This window comes from Jaculus jaculus, chromosome 13 (genome assembly GCF_020740685.1).
Source record: "Jaculus jaculus isolate mJacJac1 chromosome 13, mJacJac1.mat.Y.cur, whole genome shotgun sequence".
Classification (NCBI taxonomy): Eukaryota; Metazoa; Chordata; class Mammalia; order Rodentia; family Dipodidae; genus Jaculus; species Jaculus jaculus.
The window spans coordinates 74047982-74068582 of NC_059114.1; the positions used below are offsets into that span (position 1 = coordinate 74047982).

Sequence of the window (20601 nt, forward strand, 5' to 3'; positions counted from 1 at the left end):
TCAATTGTGTGGGGGTGGGGAGGGAGGGAATTACCATGGGATATATTTTATAATCATGGAAAATGTTAATAAAAATTAAAAAAAGAAAAAGAAAATGGTATCAATTGTTTCTAAGAAATTTGTCTAGCAACTAATGGCTGTATAGAGAACAAAAAGGCATTCTCCATATTCAAAAGAAAATGAATCATAGGTAAAAAAAAATTAAAAAGAGCCACTTATGGATGCCTGGATACCAAAAGACCTTTATTTCTGAATAAAGATTCTAAAGGAAACATTAGGGCTTCTGAAATTCTTTTCAATAACTAATATAAAAGGGTATTCAAACCTGAACGTTAGGAAATACCTTTGATCCTGGATTATGAAAAAGTATTGGTGTTTCAGTGGTATTTAAGAAGTCATCAAAAAAATACAAGTGGAAAGTGACTGAAATTTTACCTGACATCAGAAATCAACTGAAGTGTGTATTAAAAGAAGGCACCTCTGCACCCTCACCTAGATGCCCACCCTTGAAAGACCTGAATGCAGTAAGAACTACGCACTGCGAGGTTTGGCATATGAGGGTGAGAAACAACTTTGCCTAGACTGGACTAGAAGCAGTTTGTATGAGAAGCTTGCTGTTACGTCTGTGTCTTTAGAACTTGTGCAGGGTTGTGTAGAAATGGAATGGTGTGAGCAGAGGGATATGGCACCAAAAAAATGAAATCCTTGGGTTGGAAACCTCTGCCTGGTCAGCTGCAATTGTATGAGATTACAACCATGGAGACTGGTCCAGCTGAGCTGCACTGGGACTGCAGAATCTTTTGAAGGGGCCTGAATGCTGAGTATCCTGTTCTTCCAAGTCTGCTTTATTCCCCCTGCCCTAGTTTAACAAATTGGCACCCCACCTGGTATTATGGAGTAAAGAAATGCAGGGCAGCTGGAAGTGGTGGCACATGCCTTCAATCCCAGCACTCTGGAGGCAGAGGTAGGAGAAGACTGCTGTGAGTTCGAGGCCACCCTGAGGCTACATAGTGAATTCCAGGTCAGCCTGGGCTAGAGTGAGGCCCTACCTCAAAAAACAAAAGAGAGAAAAAAAGGGCTGGAGAGATGGCTTAGCAGCTAAGCACTTGCCTGTGAAGCCTAAGGACCCTGGTTCGAGGCTCAATTCCCCAGGACCCACGTTAGCCAGATGCAGAAGGTGGCGCACGTATCTGAAGTTCGTTTGCAGTGGCTGGAGGCCCTGGCGTGCCCATTCTCGTTCTCTCTCTCTCTCTCTCTCTCTCTCTCTCTCTCTCTCCTGCTCTCAAATAAATAAATAAAAATAATAACAAAAAAATTAAAAAATAAAAAAGAGAGAAATGCAGGAAAGGTCATTTAATTTGTAACATGGTCTTGTTTTGGAAACAGCCATGGGCAGTGTGAAGCAGGTTTGATGAATTGCCTGCAGAAAACCTATGGAGTATGAGGATGAACTGCGGGTTGCAGTGGAGATGCCAGGACAAGATAACTGCTAAGAAGAGCTGCCAGCCCCAGATGAAGTCTTCCAGGACTGTGGGTAGCCTACCTGGAGGGTGGAATTGAGAGGTCCAGAGACTTGTTGCTTGGTTCAAATTACCAAACTTGGAGATTTATCACTGGCTAGAGTTGTTGGACTTGAAGCTACAGAATTTGATGTTTGTCCTGTTTAAATCTTGTATTAGTTGAGTATTTCTTTGCTATGCCCAATGACATCTTTTGCAGTGTGTTTATCGTGTGCCATTATGGTTTTTTGGTTTTGTTTTGTTTTGGTATTATGGCTCAGTTAAAAGACCTTGGAATTGGGCTGGAGAGATGGCTTAGCGGTTAAGCGCTTGCCTGTGAAGCCTAAGGACCCCGGTTCGAGGCTCGGTTCCCTATGTCCCACGTTAGTCAGATGCACAAGGGGGCGCATGCGTCTGGAGTTCGTTTGCAGAGGCTGGAAGCCCTGGCAAGCCCATTCTCTCTCTCTCCCTCTACCTGTCTTTCTCTCTGTGTCTGTCGCTCTCAAATAAATAAATAAATAAATAAAAGATCTTGGAATATGGGAATACTTGAGTGTCATTGGGGCTGATAAAAACTATGGGGACTTTTTAAAGTTGGACTGAATGCATTGCATTTTACATCATGCATGGTTATCAGTTTATGGGGGTCAGGGGCAGAATGTGATGGTTTGATTCAGGTGGCCCCCACAAACTTAGGTGTTCTGAATGCCATGTCCCCAGTAATGGAAATTTGGGAATTAAAACCTCCTGGAGGCCAAGTAGTGTAGGGGATAAGTTTATGGGTGTTATAACTAGCTTCCTCTTGCTGTGTTTGGCACACTCTCCTGTTGCTACTGTCCATCTGATGTTAGCCAGGTGGTCCACCCTCTGCTCATGCCATTGTTTTTCCCCTGCATCTTGGAGCTTCCCCTAGAGCTTGTAAGTCAAAATAAGCCCTTTTCCCCACAAGCTGCTCTCAGTTGGGTGATTTCTACCAGCAAAGCAAACCTGACTGCAGCAATGCGAACCTGACTGTAACACCCTGCCCTTCCTCACCTTGTCAAGCAATGATTTCCCTTTTACCAAAACTCAGAAATAGCAGGTGTAAAAGCCCAGAAAACTTGTGTGCAGTGCATGAGTAAAGAAGACATAATTAAATTATCTGAATCTGGATTAGAAGCTTTTGCTAGAAGGCATGAGGACCACTGATTGGATGGGGAGGAGCTGGAGGGATGGTATAGTGGTTCAGGCACTTGCCTGCAAAGCCTACAGACCCAGGTTCGAGTCCCCAGTACTCATGTAAGCCAGATGCATATGGTGGCACATACATCTGAAGTTCATTTGCTGGGGTTAGAGGTCCTGGAGCAACCATTCTCTCTCAAATAAAAATGATTTTAAAAAGATTGAGATTTATCACCATGAGTTTGAGGCTACCCTGAGACTCCATAGTGAATTCCAGGTCAGCCTGGGCTAGAGTGAGACCCTACCTCAAAAAACCAAAAAAAAAAAAAAAAAAGATTTAGATGGCTATCTCAGTGAAGGGGTATTTGAGATTTCTCTTACATTCTTGCACTAATTTGCATTAATGAAAAATAAATCTGGCCGGGCATGGTGATGCTTGCCTTTAATCCCAGCACCCGGTAGGCAGAGGTAGGAGGATTACCATGAGTTTGAGGCCACCCTCAGACTACATAGTGAATCCCAGGTCCACCTGGGCTAGAGTGAGACCCTACCTCAAAACACACACACACATCTGAAGCCATCTTAAATAGGAAAAGGTCTTGAACTTCACACCACTTCCCAAGATACACTGCAGTTACTACACACACGTGTCACTGAGTTCTAGGCTTTGATGGTAGAGCACTCTATACTTTTATCTATAACCAAAAGAGGTCATGGTATCCACCTGGATGAAATTCAGGATAAGTGCATTTGTCTCTGAATTAGATAAAGGAAGTGGCATGTTTCACCTAAAGTTATTAAACAGAAAGGCAAACCACTAAGGCGCCTGTAAGTAAACCAGAGAGAGGAGTGTTTCACTTAGCTTAGACAAGAGGGTCACTACTAAGAATAACTAAAATGGCAGTAAAGGCAAGCCGAGACTGAACCCTGTAAGGAACCTCTATAAAGCAGGGAGCGGGTAGGGTACCAAGAGACTGTTACGTAGTAAATAATTCCATATAAGTTCAGTGTTTCATGTCATTTGTGTATGTGTGTGTGTGTGTGTGTGTGTGTGTGTGTGTATTCCCCTTTTACATATCCTTATAACTTCTTTGAGCCACACTTTATAATCAATTACTTTTTCCCCCCTTCTAATTGGTTTCATTAACACAAGGACTCGTTAAGTCCAATATACAGTTCAAAGTGGAACAAAAGTTGTTAAGCAGTTCTCCATGGACTTTAATAACCCTATATAAGTTCCTAAAGAGAAACTATATAAAATCTATATATCAAAACATGAAAAGAGGGCTAGAGAGATGGCTTAGCGGTTAAGGCGTTTGCCTGCAAAGCCAAAGGACCCAGGTTCAATTCCCCAGGACCCACATTAGCCAGATGCACAAGGAGTCACATGTGTCTGGAGTTTGTTTGCAGTGGCTGGAGGCCCTGGTGCACCCATTCCCCCCCCACCCCAACTTCTCTGTCAAATAAATAAGTAAAAATAAATATAAAAAATAAACATGAAGCTGGGAGTGGTGGCGCACGCCTTTAATCCCAGCACTCGGGAGGCAGAGGTAGGAGGATCACTCACTATGAGTTCAAGGCCACCCTGAAATTATAGTGAATTCCAGGTCAGCCTGAGCTAGAGCGAGACCCTACACGGGGGGGGGGGGGGGGGGGGGGGGGGACACGACACGAAAAGACAGAAGACACACCTTGTAAATGAAAATGAAAATCAGAAATGCTCAAAAGTCCACTGCACACTCAAGTATGCCAAGGGAGAGGGCTGCAAAGCACTTACAGGTTGAAGTGAAGAAGGCTGTGTCCACCATGGTTTTCGAGTTATTTCCATTGATCAGGAAAATGGAGCCCTCTAAAGCCAGAGCATTCCACAGAAAAGAGCATTCTGCTTGTTAACAAAACCCATCAGACACATAAATTACCCTTTCACCTTCCTTCCATCTTGTGAAACTAGGATAACACAGAGGGCACATTTTGTATTTTTATTTCAACATTTAAAATATTCACAGGTGGAGCATTAAATTCATTGACATCTCCATGGAAGATGTATCAACAAAGTATACAGGCATTCCACAAGTACAGAATTACATACTTTGGATTATATGTATGTTTACATGAGACTTTATCCAAGGAAACACTTTTTCTGGGAGAAAAAAACTGAGGGTTTCACTATGCTAATTTTCATAAAAAGTAATCCAAAGATAATTCAAGAGAGATGGCTAAAGGTAACTCAACATTCTTTACAGTTCATACTTCATACTTAGTCCTCTGCTAACATACCTCTGTCAGGAGCATTTAAACAATGTTCAGTTCTCAGCTCAGTCGACAAGCCAGGATTACTTTCTCCCATTGTTTTACCTAAGTGCTTGTGTCTAAAGATATGCTATAGAATCAAGGGGCCTTCACCGCAGCTTAACTAGCCAATGAGGTAGGGTTACTCCTCAAAAGTTTTCAGACACTTATGAAACAAAGAAAAATATGTTTTTTTTTCATTAATTTCTTTAAATAAAATGTGAACAGCACTGGAAACTGGTCAAAAATAGCTCATACTTTAAAAGACAAAAAGGAAATACCATCAGAAAGCCTTGCTACTGAGCATCAAAAGGCAAGGCCAAAGTACTCTTTTAATCATTTTGGCATTGCAAAATATGACACTTATGAACAAGACATAGATGTTCTGTTCCCTTCTTTTCAGTTTGAGTTAGTCCCTCTTCTTTTATACCAGTTTTCATCATTTTCTACATACACAAAGAAAGATAAATGATTTTGGTATACTATACAACCAGTAACATAATTAAGTGAATTTAGTTGTTAACTTACCAAACTGTGCCAGAGAACATTCTTTATATGGAGATCTTATTATGTTAAGCAGCTAGCAAATGCTAGCTAGTAATAGACTGCAGCACCACCCTGTATAAGCATACACCCTTAAGTCCATGGGAACCTAGCAAATTTAGCTTTCATCTACACCAAAAACACTAGTTTTGTGTCCTAACTACCCTTATTGAACGACAAAAGTAAGGAATAGTTCACAAAACTAAGTTAATGAAATAGAACACATTATTTCTTCCCCAATGGGGGGGAGGGGTATCTCTTGAGAATTTGTCTAAATTATATACCATATTTGAATATTTTGGTCCCTATTAAGACGAAACTACAAGAAGTGAGATTTATCTGTTTGCAACTACTTTACAATTACTAAATACACTAAAAAAGTTACTTCAAGAATATAAAATACAAAAGAATAACTGCCAGGGGAAAAAATTGCTAACTGTATATGACCTGGCAGATGGTTTTTAAATTCTTGACAATCCCACAAAAAAATGATTTAGACAAATAAATCAAACTTGTTAATAGGATAGTGCAATTCTGATATGGCAGCCCTTAATGGTAGTAAAAATTCAAATGTTTTACACGTCTTCAAATCATTCTTATTACCATCCTCCCTAACTATGCCATATTGATGAGATCAAAACTTCATGTCTACCACTTTCAAGACAATTTCTTCCACCTCCCTAACTGCACTAAGTTTCACCTACAACATTCTTTCCATAAGGCACGCCATGCCCTATTTATTGCTGAAACGCCCCTGAAACCTGTGCCTCAGTCTGTCTGCTTCATCATCCTGGAGAAATGAAAACCACCTAGGAGTGTCTATTAAATTTCACAGCATCAAGTCTAGAATGCCATTGTCTAGTAGATTAACTGCAAAATAACCTCTACTGGCCACATTACCTACCCTGGCAGTAAAGCTCACCGATCTCTCTGGCTACACTAATATATACTGAGTGTTATAATGCTGGGCCAGCATGCTTTCACAACATTTACTAAACTCTAATCTAGCTTAATGACATCTGGGTTTACAGACATCATCCTATGATGAGCATGTTTGCTAAGTGAAAGCTAATCAGACATGTGAGTCATTATTTTCTGTAAACTAAGCAGTAACTACACAGAACATGATGGGTAATGACATATACTTGCTGTTTTAAGTCAGTTAGCAAACTGATCTGTTAATATTTAATACAGCAGTAATTTGTGTTTAATTATAAGTTCCATACAAAACTTTGACAGATTGACTCTCCAAATCAGCATAGTATATCCAAGGAAAAGACTAAAAGATCATCCATGAAGAGATTAAGTTAAGGAAAATGAAGTAAAGAAACAGGATAGAAAGTCAAGCAAGTTTAGACATTTGGTTGAGAGGGAAGAAATCAAGTATACATTTTACAAATCAAACATTAAAAAAGTAACTCAATACAAATCCTTTTTTTCCCCCTCAATATAAAGGCTGAGTTCAAACCAATAGGTTTGTAAGGGTTATTTTGGGCCTTGAACAGAGCCTATCCTTTTGATCAAAAAAGGCCACGACAGTGAAGACTGTAATGATCTGACTTTATTTTACACTAGGTGGGATAACAAAGCAATCTCTTAATAAAGTTGACAGCTTCACTAAGAACATTTTTAATAATGCACATTAAAAAAAACTTACAAATTGTTCTGCAATCCAAATATACAACAGCGTGTAAAACAACATTTAGAAAACAAAAGCCAATGTAAAAAGACAGATTAATACAACTAGAACAGTACAGGTTTTATATGGCTCAGGTTTTACAGTTTTCTTACTGCATCATCAATGTCAGAAATTTGTTCCTTCAGCTGGCTCCACTGCTCCGGACTTAAAGCAATACCTAAACAAAGTTAAAATATTCAAAGTTGAAAATTAATTCCTCTAGAGAAGTCTCATACTCTCAATTAGAGTTTTTTATCAAAATTATTATTGTAGGTTGTGTGTGGAGGTTTTGGAGAGCTAGGAATTGAACTCAAGGCCTCACACATACACACACTAACACTGAGCCATAGAACCAGCCAATACTACAGTAATAAGATCTTAGGAGAGACCTTACTGGGACACACCATCAGTTTCCCAAGCAGAAAAAGCTTGACTCAAAAAGAAAATAACTAATACGGAATGTTTCACTCAACAAGTGTTCTCTCACAACTTACTAACTGGATTAAGTGTTCCTATATGGTAACCTGTTGTCTTGGAGACTTGGTAAAACACAGGTGAAAGAGAGACTCACTTGCAGAATTCTCTCCTACAAACAGCCTTGAGGAGCCCAATCGAAAGGAAACACTAAGCTGGAGAGATGGCTTAGCAATTAAGCACTTGCCTATGAAGCCTAAGGACCCCATTTCAAGGCTCAATTCTCCAGGACCCACATTAGTCAGATGCACAAGGGGCGCACATGTCTGGAGTTCACCTGCAGTGGCTGGAAGCCCTGGCATGCCCAGTCTCTCTCTGTCTGTCTCTCTCTCTCTCTCTCTCTCTCTCTCTCTCTGCCACTCCCAAATAAATAAATAAAACCAAAAAAAAAGGAAACACTATAAACCAGTTTCTCCATTTCTTATTTTACAATTTCCCAAGAAGTGTGCCTAATATCCTTCAAAATCACTATAAAAACTAAGACGGAAATTATAGTCAAGTAATGTCACAACCAATTTAAGTGACATGACGAATGTTGTTTTTCTAGGTTTTGTTACGGTGACTATAAAGGTAAGAGAAATAATTGAATAAGTCTGATCCTTCACCTGCACCCTGTCAACATTTCAGAGTAGGGGCCTGGGTATGAAGGCACACGCCTTTGATCCCAGCATTTAGGAGGCAAAGGTAGGAGGATCACTGTGCGTTTGAGGACATCCTGGGACTACACAGTGAATTCCAGGTCAGCCGGGGCTATAGCGAGACCCTACCTCAAAAAAGAAAACAAAACAACAACAAAAAAAGATATCAAGTAAGGTAGAGATAACTCAAAAATATTTTTAGTCTCAACATTACAATCAAACTGAAGAACTAAAACCTCACCTTTTCTTCCTGGTTTCATTTCACCATCCTGATTCATCCAGTATTCTCTAATATCAATTAGAACATTCCCTTTAAATTCTCGAACGCTGACATACTTCATTTTCCCAATCTGGTGAAATAAATCATTAATTAATTAATTGTGTTCCTTATGCCAGTCAGATCTGTTTCAGTAGTTTCTGAAGATCTGTATCAAGATGTAGTTTATTTTGCAATTTTAACAAATCTTTAGTGAGCAAAATCTTACCCTATAACCTGCAATCAATAATAATCCATAGATTCAGCTAAACACAGGAACCCTGGGTCCCAGTCAACAGCAACCTAAGAAAGCACTTCCTTTTAAATTTACTTAAAATAACATATACACAGTTCACTCCCCAGTCAAACTTAGAACTTAAACCATCTACCAAAAACAATATTTCAAAAGCCTTCTGCTGCTGGCCTAACACAAACTACAAATATCAGAGTAAGGAAAAGGCTTTACTCAACAAAGCATAGGTTAGTACTTTCCAGGATTAAATGAGTTCATTAAGAACAGAGTGGTAATGGAGCAAAGACAGAGGTTAACAAATTAGAATACAGCCAAAAGGAAGTAAATACATTCACCAATTTTGTTTAAAACAGAAATTCAAAAAGAAAAGTAACTGTCTTTCAACAACTGGTATTGGATCTTGATTCTTAGCTCAAACAGAGAAATTACTTCATCACAACATGGAAACTCAAACTGTGAACACTTCCTCAAACAAAAACAATGACAAATTTTGTGGCCATGGGGTAGGCAAAAAGTCTTAGCTAAGATAAACCACTAATCAAAATGCAAAGCATCAAGAAGGAAAATTGATAAAAACAGGCTTAAAGCTTTTCTTTAACAGCCACAGACACTGGCCTTCCAGGTGTCTTGAGAAGAGCCACATGCAGACTCACTCCCAGAAGACTTGGGACAGAACAAGGAAAGCAATGAGGCCCCAAGTATGTGAAGGCCATCTCCAAGATGGAGAACCAACACCAAAGCCACGGACAAACAGGCCAGCCTCCCTCTTCTGGTCTTTGCCAGCCAGCCATCCGATTCTGTCTCTTAGATTTCACAATGCTTCTTCTCTTAACCTCAACTTGTTTTCAAACTAACTTTAAAAAGAGCAAATTTTTCTATGTAAAAGAAAAATTCTCTAACATTTCAACAAAGTATTTATAAAATAAAATTCTTATTGTACAACGCAACCAATTTAGGTGGATTTTTGTTTATTTGTTTTGTTTTTGAAGCAGGGTCTCTCTCTAGTCCAGGTTGACCTGAAACTCACTCTGTAGTCCCAGGTTGGCCTCAAACTCATGGTGATCCTCTTACCTCCCAAGTGCTGGAATTAAAGGCATATGCCAGGGCTAGAGAGATGGCTCAGCAGTTAAAAGCACTTGCTTGCAAAGCCTGATAGACAGCCCAGGTTGTATTCCCCAATACCCACATAAAGTCAGATGCACAAAGGGCACATGTGTCTAGAGTTCATTTGCAGTGGCAAAAAACCCCAATATGCCCTACACACATGCGCACACACACTCTCTTCTCTCGCCTTGCAAATAAATAAAAAATATTTAAAAAAAAAAGAAAAAAAAGAAGTAGGCACAAAGACTTGTACTAAGACTACTCACAACAGCTTTATTTAAAATAGCCCAAGACCCAAAAATAACCCAAATAGGGCTGGAGAGATGGCTTAGTAGCTAAGGCACTGGACTGCAAAGCCAAAGGCCCCAAGTTCAATTCTCCAGGACCCATGTAAGTCAGATGCACAAGGTAGCACATGCATATGGAGTTCATGTGCAGTGGCTGAAGGCCCTGGTGTGCCCATTCTATCTCTTTCAAATAAATAAAGTATAAAGAAAATATGTAAAAAGAAAAAATAACCCAAATGTCCATCCAAGGTAAGTAGATATATCCTGAAGTAATTCTATAAAAGAATATTACTTCACAACAAAAAGGAATCAATTACTGATAGGCACAACAAAAATTTTAACATTATGCTGAGCGAAAGAAACCAGGCATGGGGATGGGAGCATGGTTCAGCAATTAAAGGCCAAGAACAAAATCTGCCAGCCCAGGGTTCAGTTCTCCAAAATCCATGTAAAATCAGATGCACAAAGTGGCGCATGCATCTGGAGTTCATTTGCATCAGGAAAAGGCCTGGCACTCACAGTTGCTCTCTAATAAATAAAATAAAAGCTGAGGATTACCATGAGTTCCAGGTCAGCCTGGGTTAGACACTGCCTTATGAAAAAGTAAACAGGGCTGGAGAAATGGCTTGGCGGTTAAAATGCTTGCCTACAAAGCCAAAGGACCTAGATTCGATTCCCCAGGACTCACGTAAGCCATATGCACAAGGTGGTTCAGTGTCTAAAGTTCCTTTGCAGTAGCTAGAGATCCTGGCACACCCATTCACTATCTGCCTCCCCCACAAATAAATAATTTTAAAAATAAATTTAAAAAAATTTTAAAAGCCAGCAGGGCGTGGTGGCACCTTTAATCCCAACACTCCGAAGGCTGAGGTAGGAGGGCTGCATTGAGTTCGAAGGCAGCCTGAAACTACACCGTGAATTCTAGATCAGCCTGAGCTTGAGCAAAACCCTACCTTAAAAAAAAAAGCCAGACAAAACTACTTACCGACTTTACTATTCCATTTACATAAAGTTCTTAACAGCCAAAATCAATGTAGTAAATCAGATGACAGGTTCCATGTGCAGAAAATACAAAAGGAAATCTCTGGGTGGTAAAAACACACCAGCCACAGGCTGTGTACACCCACCACAGCTCATCAGATTTATCCTTTTCACTGTCAAGTTTTCTGCACATAAATGACACTTTAACAAAGTTGTTTTTGGTGTGTGTGGTACATACATGCACATAAAACACACAAGCGTCATAGTCAGAGGAGGACACTTGGTATCCTCTCACTGAACCTGGAGCTTGCCATTTTTTAGTTAGCCAGGCAGACCAGTGAGCCTCAACCATCCTCCTGTCTCTGCCCCCTCAGGGCTCAGTCATACGCAGCTTTTTATGTGGGTGCCAGGAATTAAACTCAGGTCCTCATATTTGCACAGTATGTATTCTTATCACTGAGCTATCTCTTAGCTGACAAAGTTTTCCCTTTAAATATTTTACTTACTTAAAGAGAGAGAATGGGTACAACAGGACCAGTAGCCACTGCAAACTCCAGACACATGTGCCACCTTGTACATCTGGCTTATGTGGGTATTGGGGAATCAAATCTGAGCCCTTAGACTTCAAAGACAAGTGCCTTAACCATTAAGCCATCTCTACAGCCCTGACAGTTTTTTAAAAATAAACTTGCCCAACAGCAACCTCCATTTGAGCAGAAATGAATAACACGAATTTTCACTAAACATTAAAACGAGAAAAATGACAAAATTAAGAATAATTGACAGTAAAAACAGACCACTGCAGGAGTATTTCATAGGAAAGTAAAATCAGATGACAAGATATATAAAACATATGCATACAATCTAGACTAGCAAAAGAAAAAACATGTACATTGCATAAAAATGTGATTCTTGAGCCAGGCGTGGTGGCACACACCTTTAATCCCAGCACTCAGGAGGCAGAGGAAGGAGGACTGCCATGAGTTTGAGGCCCCCCTGAGACTACCTAGTTAATTCCAGGTCAGCCTGGACCAGAGTGAATGAAACCCTACCTCAAAAAAAAAAAAAAAAAAAAAGTGATTCTTAAAAATGTTCTGATTCCTTGTCACCTTTATGTCATCTTTTTTTTTTTTTTTTTTTTTTGGAGGCAGGGTCTCACGTAGCCAAGCTGCTATGACCTTGAATGCCTGATCCTCTTATCCACCAGGAAAACAGGCATACAATACCACCATGCCTGGGAGGAATAATCTTTTCAAATTAAAAAAAAAAAAAATCACAAAGACAGTATTTCAAACTCCTCTAAAACCACTCCTGCTGTCCTGCCCACAGTTGGAAATCCTTTGACTCTGGGATGGAAAGATGGCTCAATGGGTAAGAATGCTTCTTGCTGGTCACGTCAAAAGCTAGGTATGGTCGCACACGCTTATAAGCCAGTGCTACAGAAGGCTGATTCATGACCACTGGGGCACTTAAAAGTCGGGCTGAATATATTTTGAATGGCCATGAATCTATGGGAGACAGGGGTAGTTGTAACATAAAATGTCCCCATAGCCTCTATCTGTACATCTCATGCCGGCCCCCAGCTGGTGGTAATTTGTTTTGTCTCCCCTACTCCCAAGGTAGGGTCTCACTCTAGACCAGGCCGACCTGGAATTCACTTTGTAGCTCCAGCAAGCCCCCCACCTCAGTCCCATCCCCAGTGCCAGGATTAAAGGCTTGTGCCACCACGCCCAGCACTGGTGGCAATTTGAGAAAGCTGTGGGACCTTTGGGAGGTGGAACCTTGCTGGGGATGTGTTGCTAGGTCAGGTGTTGGGGAAATATAACCCAGCTCCAAGCCCAGTGTTCAGACTCCTTCCTTTCCTGCTGCTATGGAAATGTGATGCCTGCCTAGCTGTATGCTCCACACCATGATGAAATTTACCTCTAAAACCTGTTGAACTAAAAAGAAAAGAAAAGAAAACATCTTTTTTTCTAAGGCTGCTTTTGGACAGATGCTTTGTTCCAGCAGCCAGAAGGTAACGCTACACATGGCTTCCCAGCGGGCAGACCCTGTAGATGCCCTTCCTACCTCCTCACGACTGCGTCTGCTACCTGTACTCTCAGCCAACTTTGCAGGCTCCAGCTTCCTCCAGATCGCTTCCCAAACGTACAGCTGTCAATCTTTTTGTGGATTTCTGAAGCATTAAAATTTGCCTTGTTTTAAACATAATAACAACTGACTTCTAGACTTAACAGTCTAGCATTCTACAATCACCTTCGCTTCTGAGTTCTTTTTGTGCTTTAATAGGCAACCTCAGGCAAGAAGAGCAGAGCACACATGGAAACTGCTACGGGAGCCCACTCTACTGGGTTCAAGGAGACAGCCAGCCTTACCTGAAACATGTTGTCATCTCTGCTGCTGCTGCTTTGCTTGGGGGAGGCCAGAGCTCTGGAAGTTTCACCAGTCTTCTGCTTCTTTACAGGTTTTTCAGGAGCAACTTGCTTTTTCCTTTTTAACTTAAAAGGCAAGAACAAGCTTATAAATAAGAAAAAAAAAAATTCACAGATTCAAAAGATTTCAATATTCATGAAAACAAAAGGGTCAAAAAGCTACATTCATACAATCTTTAAGAAAAAAATCTAAGTATGTACACAGGATACTTTCACTTTAACAATGTAACTATGACTAACCTACATATTTATCTAATGTACTTTCACACTCTTCTCAGAATCCTGAAGATACCTCAAGCAGCAGAGTGGTATTATTCAGAAGAACAGTGATTCTATAGACTGGGAATCTTACCTAAGAGTTCGGGGTGGGGGGGAGGACATGCCTTTAATTCCATCAGTGGGAAGCAAGGTAGGAGGATCACTGTGAATTGGAGGCCAGCCTGGGACTACAGGGTGAGTTCCAGGTGAGTCTGGGCTACAGTGAGACTCCACCTCAAAAAAAAAGGGGGGGGATTGGAAGGTCTCTATTACTTTTGAAAAGCACAAGTCTACTAAAAGCTAGTCAATCACTTATAATCCCTATAATCCTGGCTGAAGCAGGAGGATCCTGAGTTCAGGCCCACCTGGGCCACACAGAGACCTGTCTCAAAACAGAAAGAAAAAAACAAAGTGTGATGGCACATGTCTTTAATCCCAGCACTCAGGAGGCACAGGTAGGAGGATCACTGTGAATTCAAGGCCACCTTGAGACTACATAGTGAATTCCAGGTCACCCTGGGTTAAAGTGAGACCCCATCTTGAGGAAAAAAAAAATTCCATGTCAAGGATATAACTATAAAATCCACTGCCTATTTCAAAAGGAATTTACACTGGCTTAAGGAGGAATACATAGGTAAAGTTATTTTATACTAGGCACAGGAAGTCAACACCTCAAGAATTTCATCACAAAAAAATACTGGAGAGGGAGTAATATGTTAAGGCTAGTATCTCAGACTAAATCTCAGACTAATGCTTTTTTTAGACTAACACTTTTAAAGCAGAATTACTGTTTACTGCCTCAGTCTCAAAATGAGCTAACAGCCCCAAGACCACTAAACCTCCCAACCCAAACAATAGAGGGCAGTCACGTTCCTTAGTGGGCAAATGTGAACTAATTTTTTTCCAAGCTATTTTTCAAATATTTTATTTATTTATTTAAGAGACAGAGAATGGGCACACCAGAGCCTCTAGCCACTGAAAATGAACTCCAGATACATGCACCACTTTATGCATCTGGGGCTTACATGGGTCCTGTGGAATCAAACCTGAGTCCTTAGGCTTCACAGGCAAGCACTTTAACTGCTAAGCCTTCTCTCCAACCCTTTCCAAGGTATTTTAATGTTTCTAAGTTTACTACACTGAATTGGATGCAGGACGGTATTATGATACACATGTAAGTAAACCATGAAACGTAAATGCATATGATTAATAGTACTGCTTGAGACAAAACAAAAAATTAGCTCAACAAGCAAGACGTAATTACTCTCAGAACTGGTATATGCCTAACAAAAACCCCAAGTATTTTATATAAACAACTTTGTGTTACAATGATGAAATTTTTTATTTTGTGTTATGTGAAGTCTTATTTCAACCCTAATTTCAACTGTCCTGAAATTTTCCAATAAGCTTTCTTTCTTATCTCTTAGCTAACACTGCCTTAGTAAAAAGGAAAGAAAAAGAATAAAAGAGGGGCTTGATGTTTTTGAGTAAACTTTTGGAGACCACAAATCTAATAATCTTTCAAAAGCAGAAATTCGAAGAAAGACTACAATTTCTGCTGTTTCTAAGATGTCTATGCATATACATAAGTTTTGACTGAGACAGTTCCGCGTGGAAGGAAGTCTTGACCACAGCAGGTGAGGCTCAGTTATGCTCCACTGATGTGCTCAATTAAGTGGAAGGCAATCAACAGAGCAGGTGTCACCTATTGCAGAACCAGCCTATCCTGACAAAAACAAGTGGTTTCCTATTAGCTGTGCTGGATGCAAACTTTGTTAACTAAGGGGAGAAAACTTTAAATGTACCAAGATAGGGAAAGGGAGAAGACAGTGACTGAAAAAGTAGTTAAAATAAACGTTTGAGCCAAACTTCAATGATTTGCTTCTACAGATTTAACAGATTTCTAAGTAACAAGTAATGTCCTTAGCCTAAGAAGGGTTCCCATCCCCTGGAGTCTAAAGGCATATTTCTGGGGCTTATTAATTCAAAGGTACTCATAGAAAACTTCAGCCTCAGCTGGGCTACTGATGCAGGCCTGTGACTCCTAATACTCCAGAGGCTGTGGCAGGATGAGACTTCACAGTCATGGACCCTGTCTCAAAATAAACAGTAACAAAAAGACTGGGGTGTAGTTCAGTAACACAGCGCTTCTCTAGGATGCACAAAGCCCTCAGCTCAATCTCCAGGACTGAAAGGGGAGAGGGGAAAAAAAAAAAAGACTTGAATTTAAGGTCTCTTGAGTCTGAAGGAGCAACAAACATCACTAGTGGCCTATCAAGCACTTTCTCTTTCAGAAACACCCTTTTGTGGTCTCATTTTTACACCCAGCATGATGGCAATGCTTATAATCTCAGCAACCTGAATCCCCGCTGAAGCCATCTGAGCTAAACAGCAAGACCCTGTCTAAAGACTAGCAGTCCTTTCATTACCCTTCAGAACTGATGCGGGCAATACTGCAAGAACAGTTAGTACAAGTCACCTTCTTTTCAACTTCACTGTCAGAATCGCTGCCCGAAGAGCTTGAAGAAACAAGTTCCTTTGATTTAGGCATTCTGAAAGAAAAAAACATGACAAGAGTTATGTTCATGTTGCAGTAGTATCTCCAGCTTAGCTCTCTCTCAGTCAAAAAAACAAAAAAAAAAAAGAGGGGGGTCCATGGCTCGTTCTATCCTTCTATGGTACCGGAAGTGTGTACCGAACATGTTTAAATTATCAAGCACGGTGAAATATTCTGCACCCAGCTAGGTCAAAGAAATAGATGCCAGCACATTCCTCCACCTCTTTCCCCACATTTCTGATACTTCATCTTGAAAGATTACAAAACTTATGGGCAGAGAAGATAGCAAGAAGGCAGGTGATAGCAATTAAACCAGAAGAAATGCAAGCAACCCCACTGTTTTACAGGTCACGCTCATGAGACCAGACCTGATGTAGACTTATTCAGAGAACAGGCCAACATTCACAGAAGAAAAACAGCTGTACTATGCAAATGGATGCCTAATTATCTTTGCCAAGTACCTTTTATATATTGTACAAATTAATTTTGACTTTCTGGTTACTCCACCAAAATAAACACTAATTCAGAGTTCATAACTATACTTTCTTCATAACATTATACACTTATTTTCCACATCAGGCAATAATTAAAGTTGAAAGACTTTATGGGAAGAGCAAAACCCCTCAGACAAGTACATGGCCTGGTGCTTTTCTTTTTGTAATTTTTATTAACATTTTCCAAGATTATAAAAAATATCCCATGGTAATACCCTCCCAACCCCCCACCTGGTGCTTTTAGAAGAGCATGTTTACTTAGTGCTTGAGCAGGGAGACAGACTATCTGAAAATCTTAATTTAAAACTGCAAGGAATTTCCAAGGTATGTCCTAATCTCTCAAGGTACTTATACCAGATGGTAAAATGACAGTTATCAAACAATCTTTTGCTCTCTCCACTTCTGAAGTGACTAGGTCCTCCTATTAATTTATGACTTAAATAACCTTTAATAAAAAAAAAACACTCTTTAAATGTCGAATTAAAAAAAAGTTAAGACTTCAGGGCCTGGGCGGGGATGGTTCAGTGGTTAAAGGCTCTTGCTTGCAAAGCCTGTCAGCCCAGGGTTCATTACCCTCTCACTCACTTGTCCTGTACCGGCTCCATTTCACAATCTAATCTCCAAGGCCAATTCAGTTCAGCTTTGTATGCTAGCTGCTCATCCAACGACCCCAAACCCTTTTTATTAAAGACAACTTAATTGAACACATAACCTATTTTTAAATGCAAACAGCCAGGCACAACTGTGAAAGCTGCCATGGGGGGGCCTCAAAGTATTTCAAACAATCTCCACATACCTAACCCAAATAAGTTGTCCAAGAAAAACAATGCACACATCACTTCTACTTACTGAGGCTTTTATTTTTAGGTTAAATGGTTAAATGAAGGGCTTTTTTTTAATTTTTACTTTATTTACGGGGGGGGCGGGGCCAGACAGAATGGACGCACCAGGGCCTCTAGTCCCTGCAAAAGAACTCCAGTTGCATGCGTCACCTGGTGGGGCCTGGGGAATCGAACCTGGGGCCTCTGGCTTTGCAGGCAAGCGCCTTAAACGCTAGGCCATCTCTCCACCCCTTAAAGGGGTTTTTGAAAAGAGAGGGAAGGAGGATTCTTGGGATTGTGGAGGGGGGGGGAGTGGGGAGGCCGGAAGGTGCGGGCGGCACGGGCCGGGGGCTGAGGCGTGGGGGAGATAGAGAGAAAGAGAGACAAGATGTGAGCCGAGCATGTGGGAAGAGGAGGGACTTGCACCCAGCGCCATTTTCTTGTGCGCGGCGTTCCCTCGACCCGCAAAAGCAGCCGCAGTCGCGCCCACCGCCCGCTGCGGCCCGGGGCTCGCTCGTTCCCCCGTCCCTCCCTCTTTCTCTTTCTCTATCTCTCTCTCCCGGCTCCCGCGTGGTCCGGCCGCGAGCCCACGGCGCCGGGGGGCGGGGCGGGCCCCTCGCGCGTCTCCTCTCCGGGCCCCCGCTGCACCGCCCCGCACTCCGCCTCGGCGCGGGGACCCCCGCGGCCACCGTCCCCCTCCTCCCCGCGAGGACGGAGGACAGAACGGCGATGGGGGGGAGGTCGCTCAGAGCCGCCATGTCTCGCGGCTCCCGCGGGCCGAGCGGGCGCGGACAGCCGCGGGGCCGACGGCGGCCTGCGCCTCGAGAGCTCGGGTTGGCCCGACGGACGCCTCGAGACGTGGGGACTCGGACAGGCGGAATCACCGTGGCCCCGCGCGCGCACTCACCCTCCGCCCCTACAGTCCAACAGTCTCCAGCACGCTCGCTCGCTCTGGACTGACAGAGAACCGGAAGTGACGCCAGCCCAGAGCCGCGAGTCCCGCCCCCCAGCGCGCGGAGGGCACGTGACGAGGCGTGGCCAAGCCTCGGAAACCCACCGAGAGACCACTTTCCAGGGCCTTAAAGGGACCGCCGCAATTACTGAGTGGATACTGATATGCCACAGGGAATTGGGCCTGACGTGAAAGGGAAGGAGAGGGCTTGTTGAAACATGAATGGCTGGCACTGAAAAGAATAACATACTGACCCACTTTTTTTTTGCCGTAAATAATTTTCCTGCCCCTCCCACCCTCAGTTTCTGATTCTGGCTGCTAAACTCCCCAAGGAAGTAAGCCAGAGTCACAGCATTTAATTTCCGAAAGTTCAGTAAATCTTTGCAGATGTCCTTGACCGCTAAAACCGTTTATATCTAAATTCAAAATGCTGGAGGTGGCCGGGTTTGGTGGCTCTTGCCTTTAATCCCAGCACTGGCAGGCAGAGGTAAGAGGATCTCAGTGAGTTCGAAGCCACCCTGAGACCGCATAGTGAAATCCAGGTCTAGCCTGGGCTAGAGTAATTTCAGAGATGGCTTAACAGTTAAGGCGCTTGCCTGTGGAACCTAAGGACCCGGGTTTGATTCCCCACTACCTACTTAAGGCAGAGGCAGAGGCACAAGGTGGCACATGCATCTGGAGTTTGTTTATAGTGACTAGAGACCCTGGCTTGCCCATTCTCTCTCTCTCGCTTTCTCTTGCTCTCCCCACCCCCTTTCTCAAATAAATAAATTATTTTAAAATAAGTAAATAAAGTACTGGAAGTGTAAATAGTTGCAGTTTGACAAAATGTCCCGCACAGGCTCATATACTCAGGATGTGATTGCCCACTGCTGGGCTTTTCAGAAGTGATGGGATCCAGAAGGCTATGACCTAATCAATACATTAATAATGCCTTGATACAGTGACAATTATTTGCAGGTGCTGCCAAGAAAAAGACCCTAATTTGCGGAAGTGGGCCACTCAGAGCATGCTGTTGGGAGCTGTATCTTTTTTTTTTTTAATTTTTTTTTATTTATTTATTTGAGCACGACAGACAAAGAGAGAAAGACAGATAGAGGGAGAGAGAGAATGGGCGCGCCAGGGCCTCCAGCCTCTGCAAACGAACTCCAGACGCGTGCGCCCCCTTGTGCATCTGGCTAACGTGGGACCTGGGGAACTGAGCCTCGAACCAGGGTCCTTAGGCTTCACAGGCAAGCACTTAACCGCTAAGCCATCTCTCCAGCCCGGGAGCTGTATCTTACAATGGCCCTTTCCTATATTCCCTTTCTTGACTTCCCGTCGGCCAGGAAGTCAACAACTTTCTCCTCCTCCACTAGTTGCCACTGCCATATTCTTCATCACCACAGACAGACCCAGAGTAAGCAAGTACTAGAGACTGATACTGTGAGTCAAAGTTGTTTGTTTGGTTGCTTTTGTTGTTTTGTTGGTTTTTTTTTTAAAGTTGTATATGTCAGGTAGGTTATCACATCCATGCACTTTCTAACCCAAGTTCACAGAGGAAATCAAATGTATAGGGGCTGCAGAAATGGGCCAGTGGGGCTGGAGAAGTGGCTTAACCATTAAGCGCCTACCTGAGAAGCCTAAGGACCCCAGTTCAAGGCTCAATTCCCCAAGACCCACATAAGCCAAATGCACAAGGTGGCACATGCCTCTGGAGTTCATTTGCAGTATGGTATGCCCATTCTCTCTCTCTCTCTCTCTCTCTCTATGTGCCTCCTCTCTCTCGCTCTCAAATAAAAATAAAAACAAAATTTTTTTTTAATTGCCCAGTGGTTAAAGTGCTCACCTGCAAAGCCTAGGGACCTGGGTTTGATTACCCAGTACCCATGTACACAAACTGGCACATGCATCTGAACTTCGTTTGCAGTGGCTGGAAGCTCTG

The 20601-nt window shown here is 42.1% G+C and overlaps 1 protein-coding gene across 1 annotated transcript; it reads right to left on the minus strand.

The window, feature by feature from the left end:
• Positions 1 to 4625: 4625 nt before the first annotated feature.
• On the minus strand, positions 4626 to 18713 carry Sub1 (SUB1 regulator of transcription). Its single transcript, XM_004652521.2, has 5 exons — positions 18633 to 18713; positions 16333 to 16405; positions 13539 to 13661; positions 8524 to 8632; positions 4626 to 7348 (listed from the first exon to the last, which is right to left on the minus strand). Exons 2-5 carry the CDS (start codon positions 16402 to 16404, stop codon positions 7269 to 7271), a joined length of 384 nt encoding a protein of 127 aa, XP_004652578.1. The 5' UTR covers position 16405; positions 18633 to 18713; the 3' UTR covers positions 4626 to 7268.
• Between the last annotated feature and the right edge of the window lie 1888 nt (positions 18714 to 20601).

Coding starts and splice junctions, on each gene's coding strand:
- Sub1 (XM_004652521.2), bottom strand. CDS start 16,404: ATGCCTAAATCAAAGGAACTTGTTTCTTCAAGCTCTTCGGGCAGCGAT. Junction 13,662..16,332: donor ACAGTGAAGTTGAAAAGAAG/GTGACTTGTACT, acceptor TTGCCTTTTAAG/TTAAAAAGGAAAAAGCAAGT. Junction 7,349..8,523: donor AATGAAACCAGGAAGAAAAG/GTGAGGTTTTAG, acceptor AACTTTGTTTAG/GTATTGCTTTAAGTCCGGAG.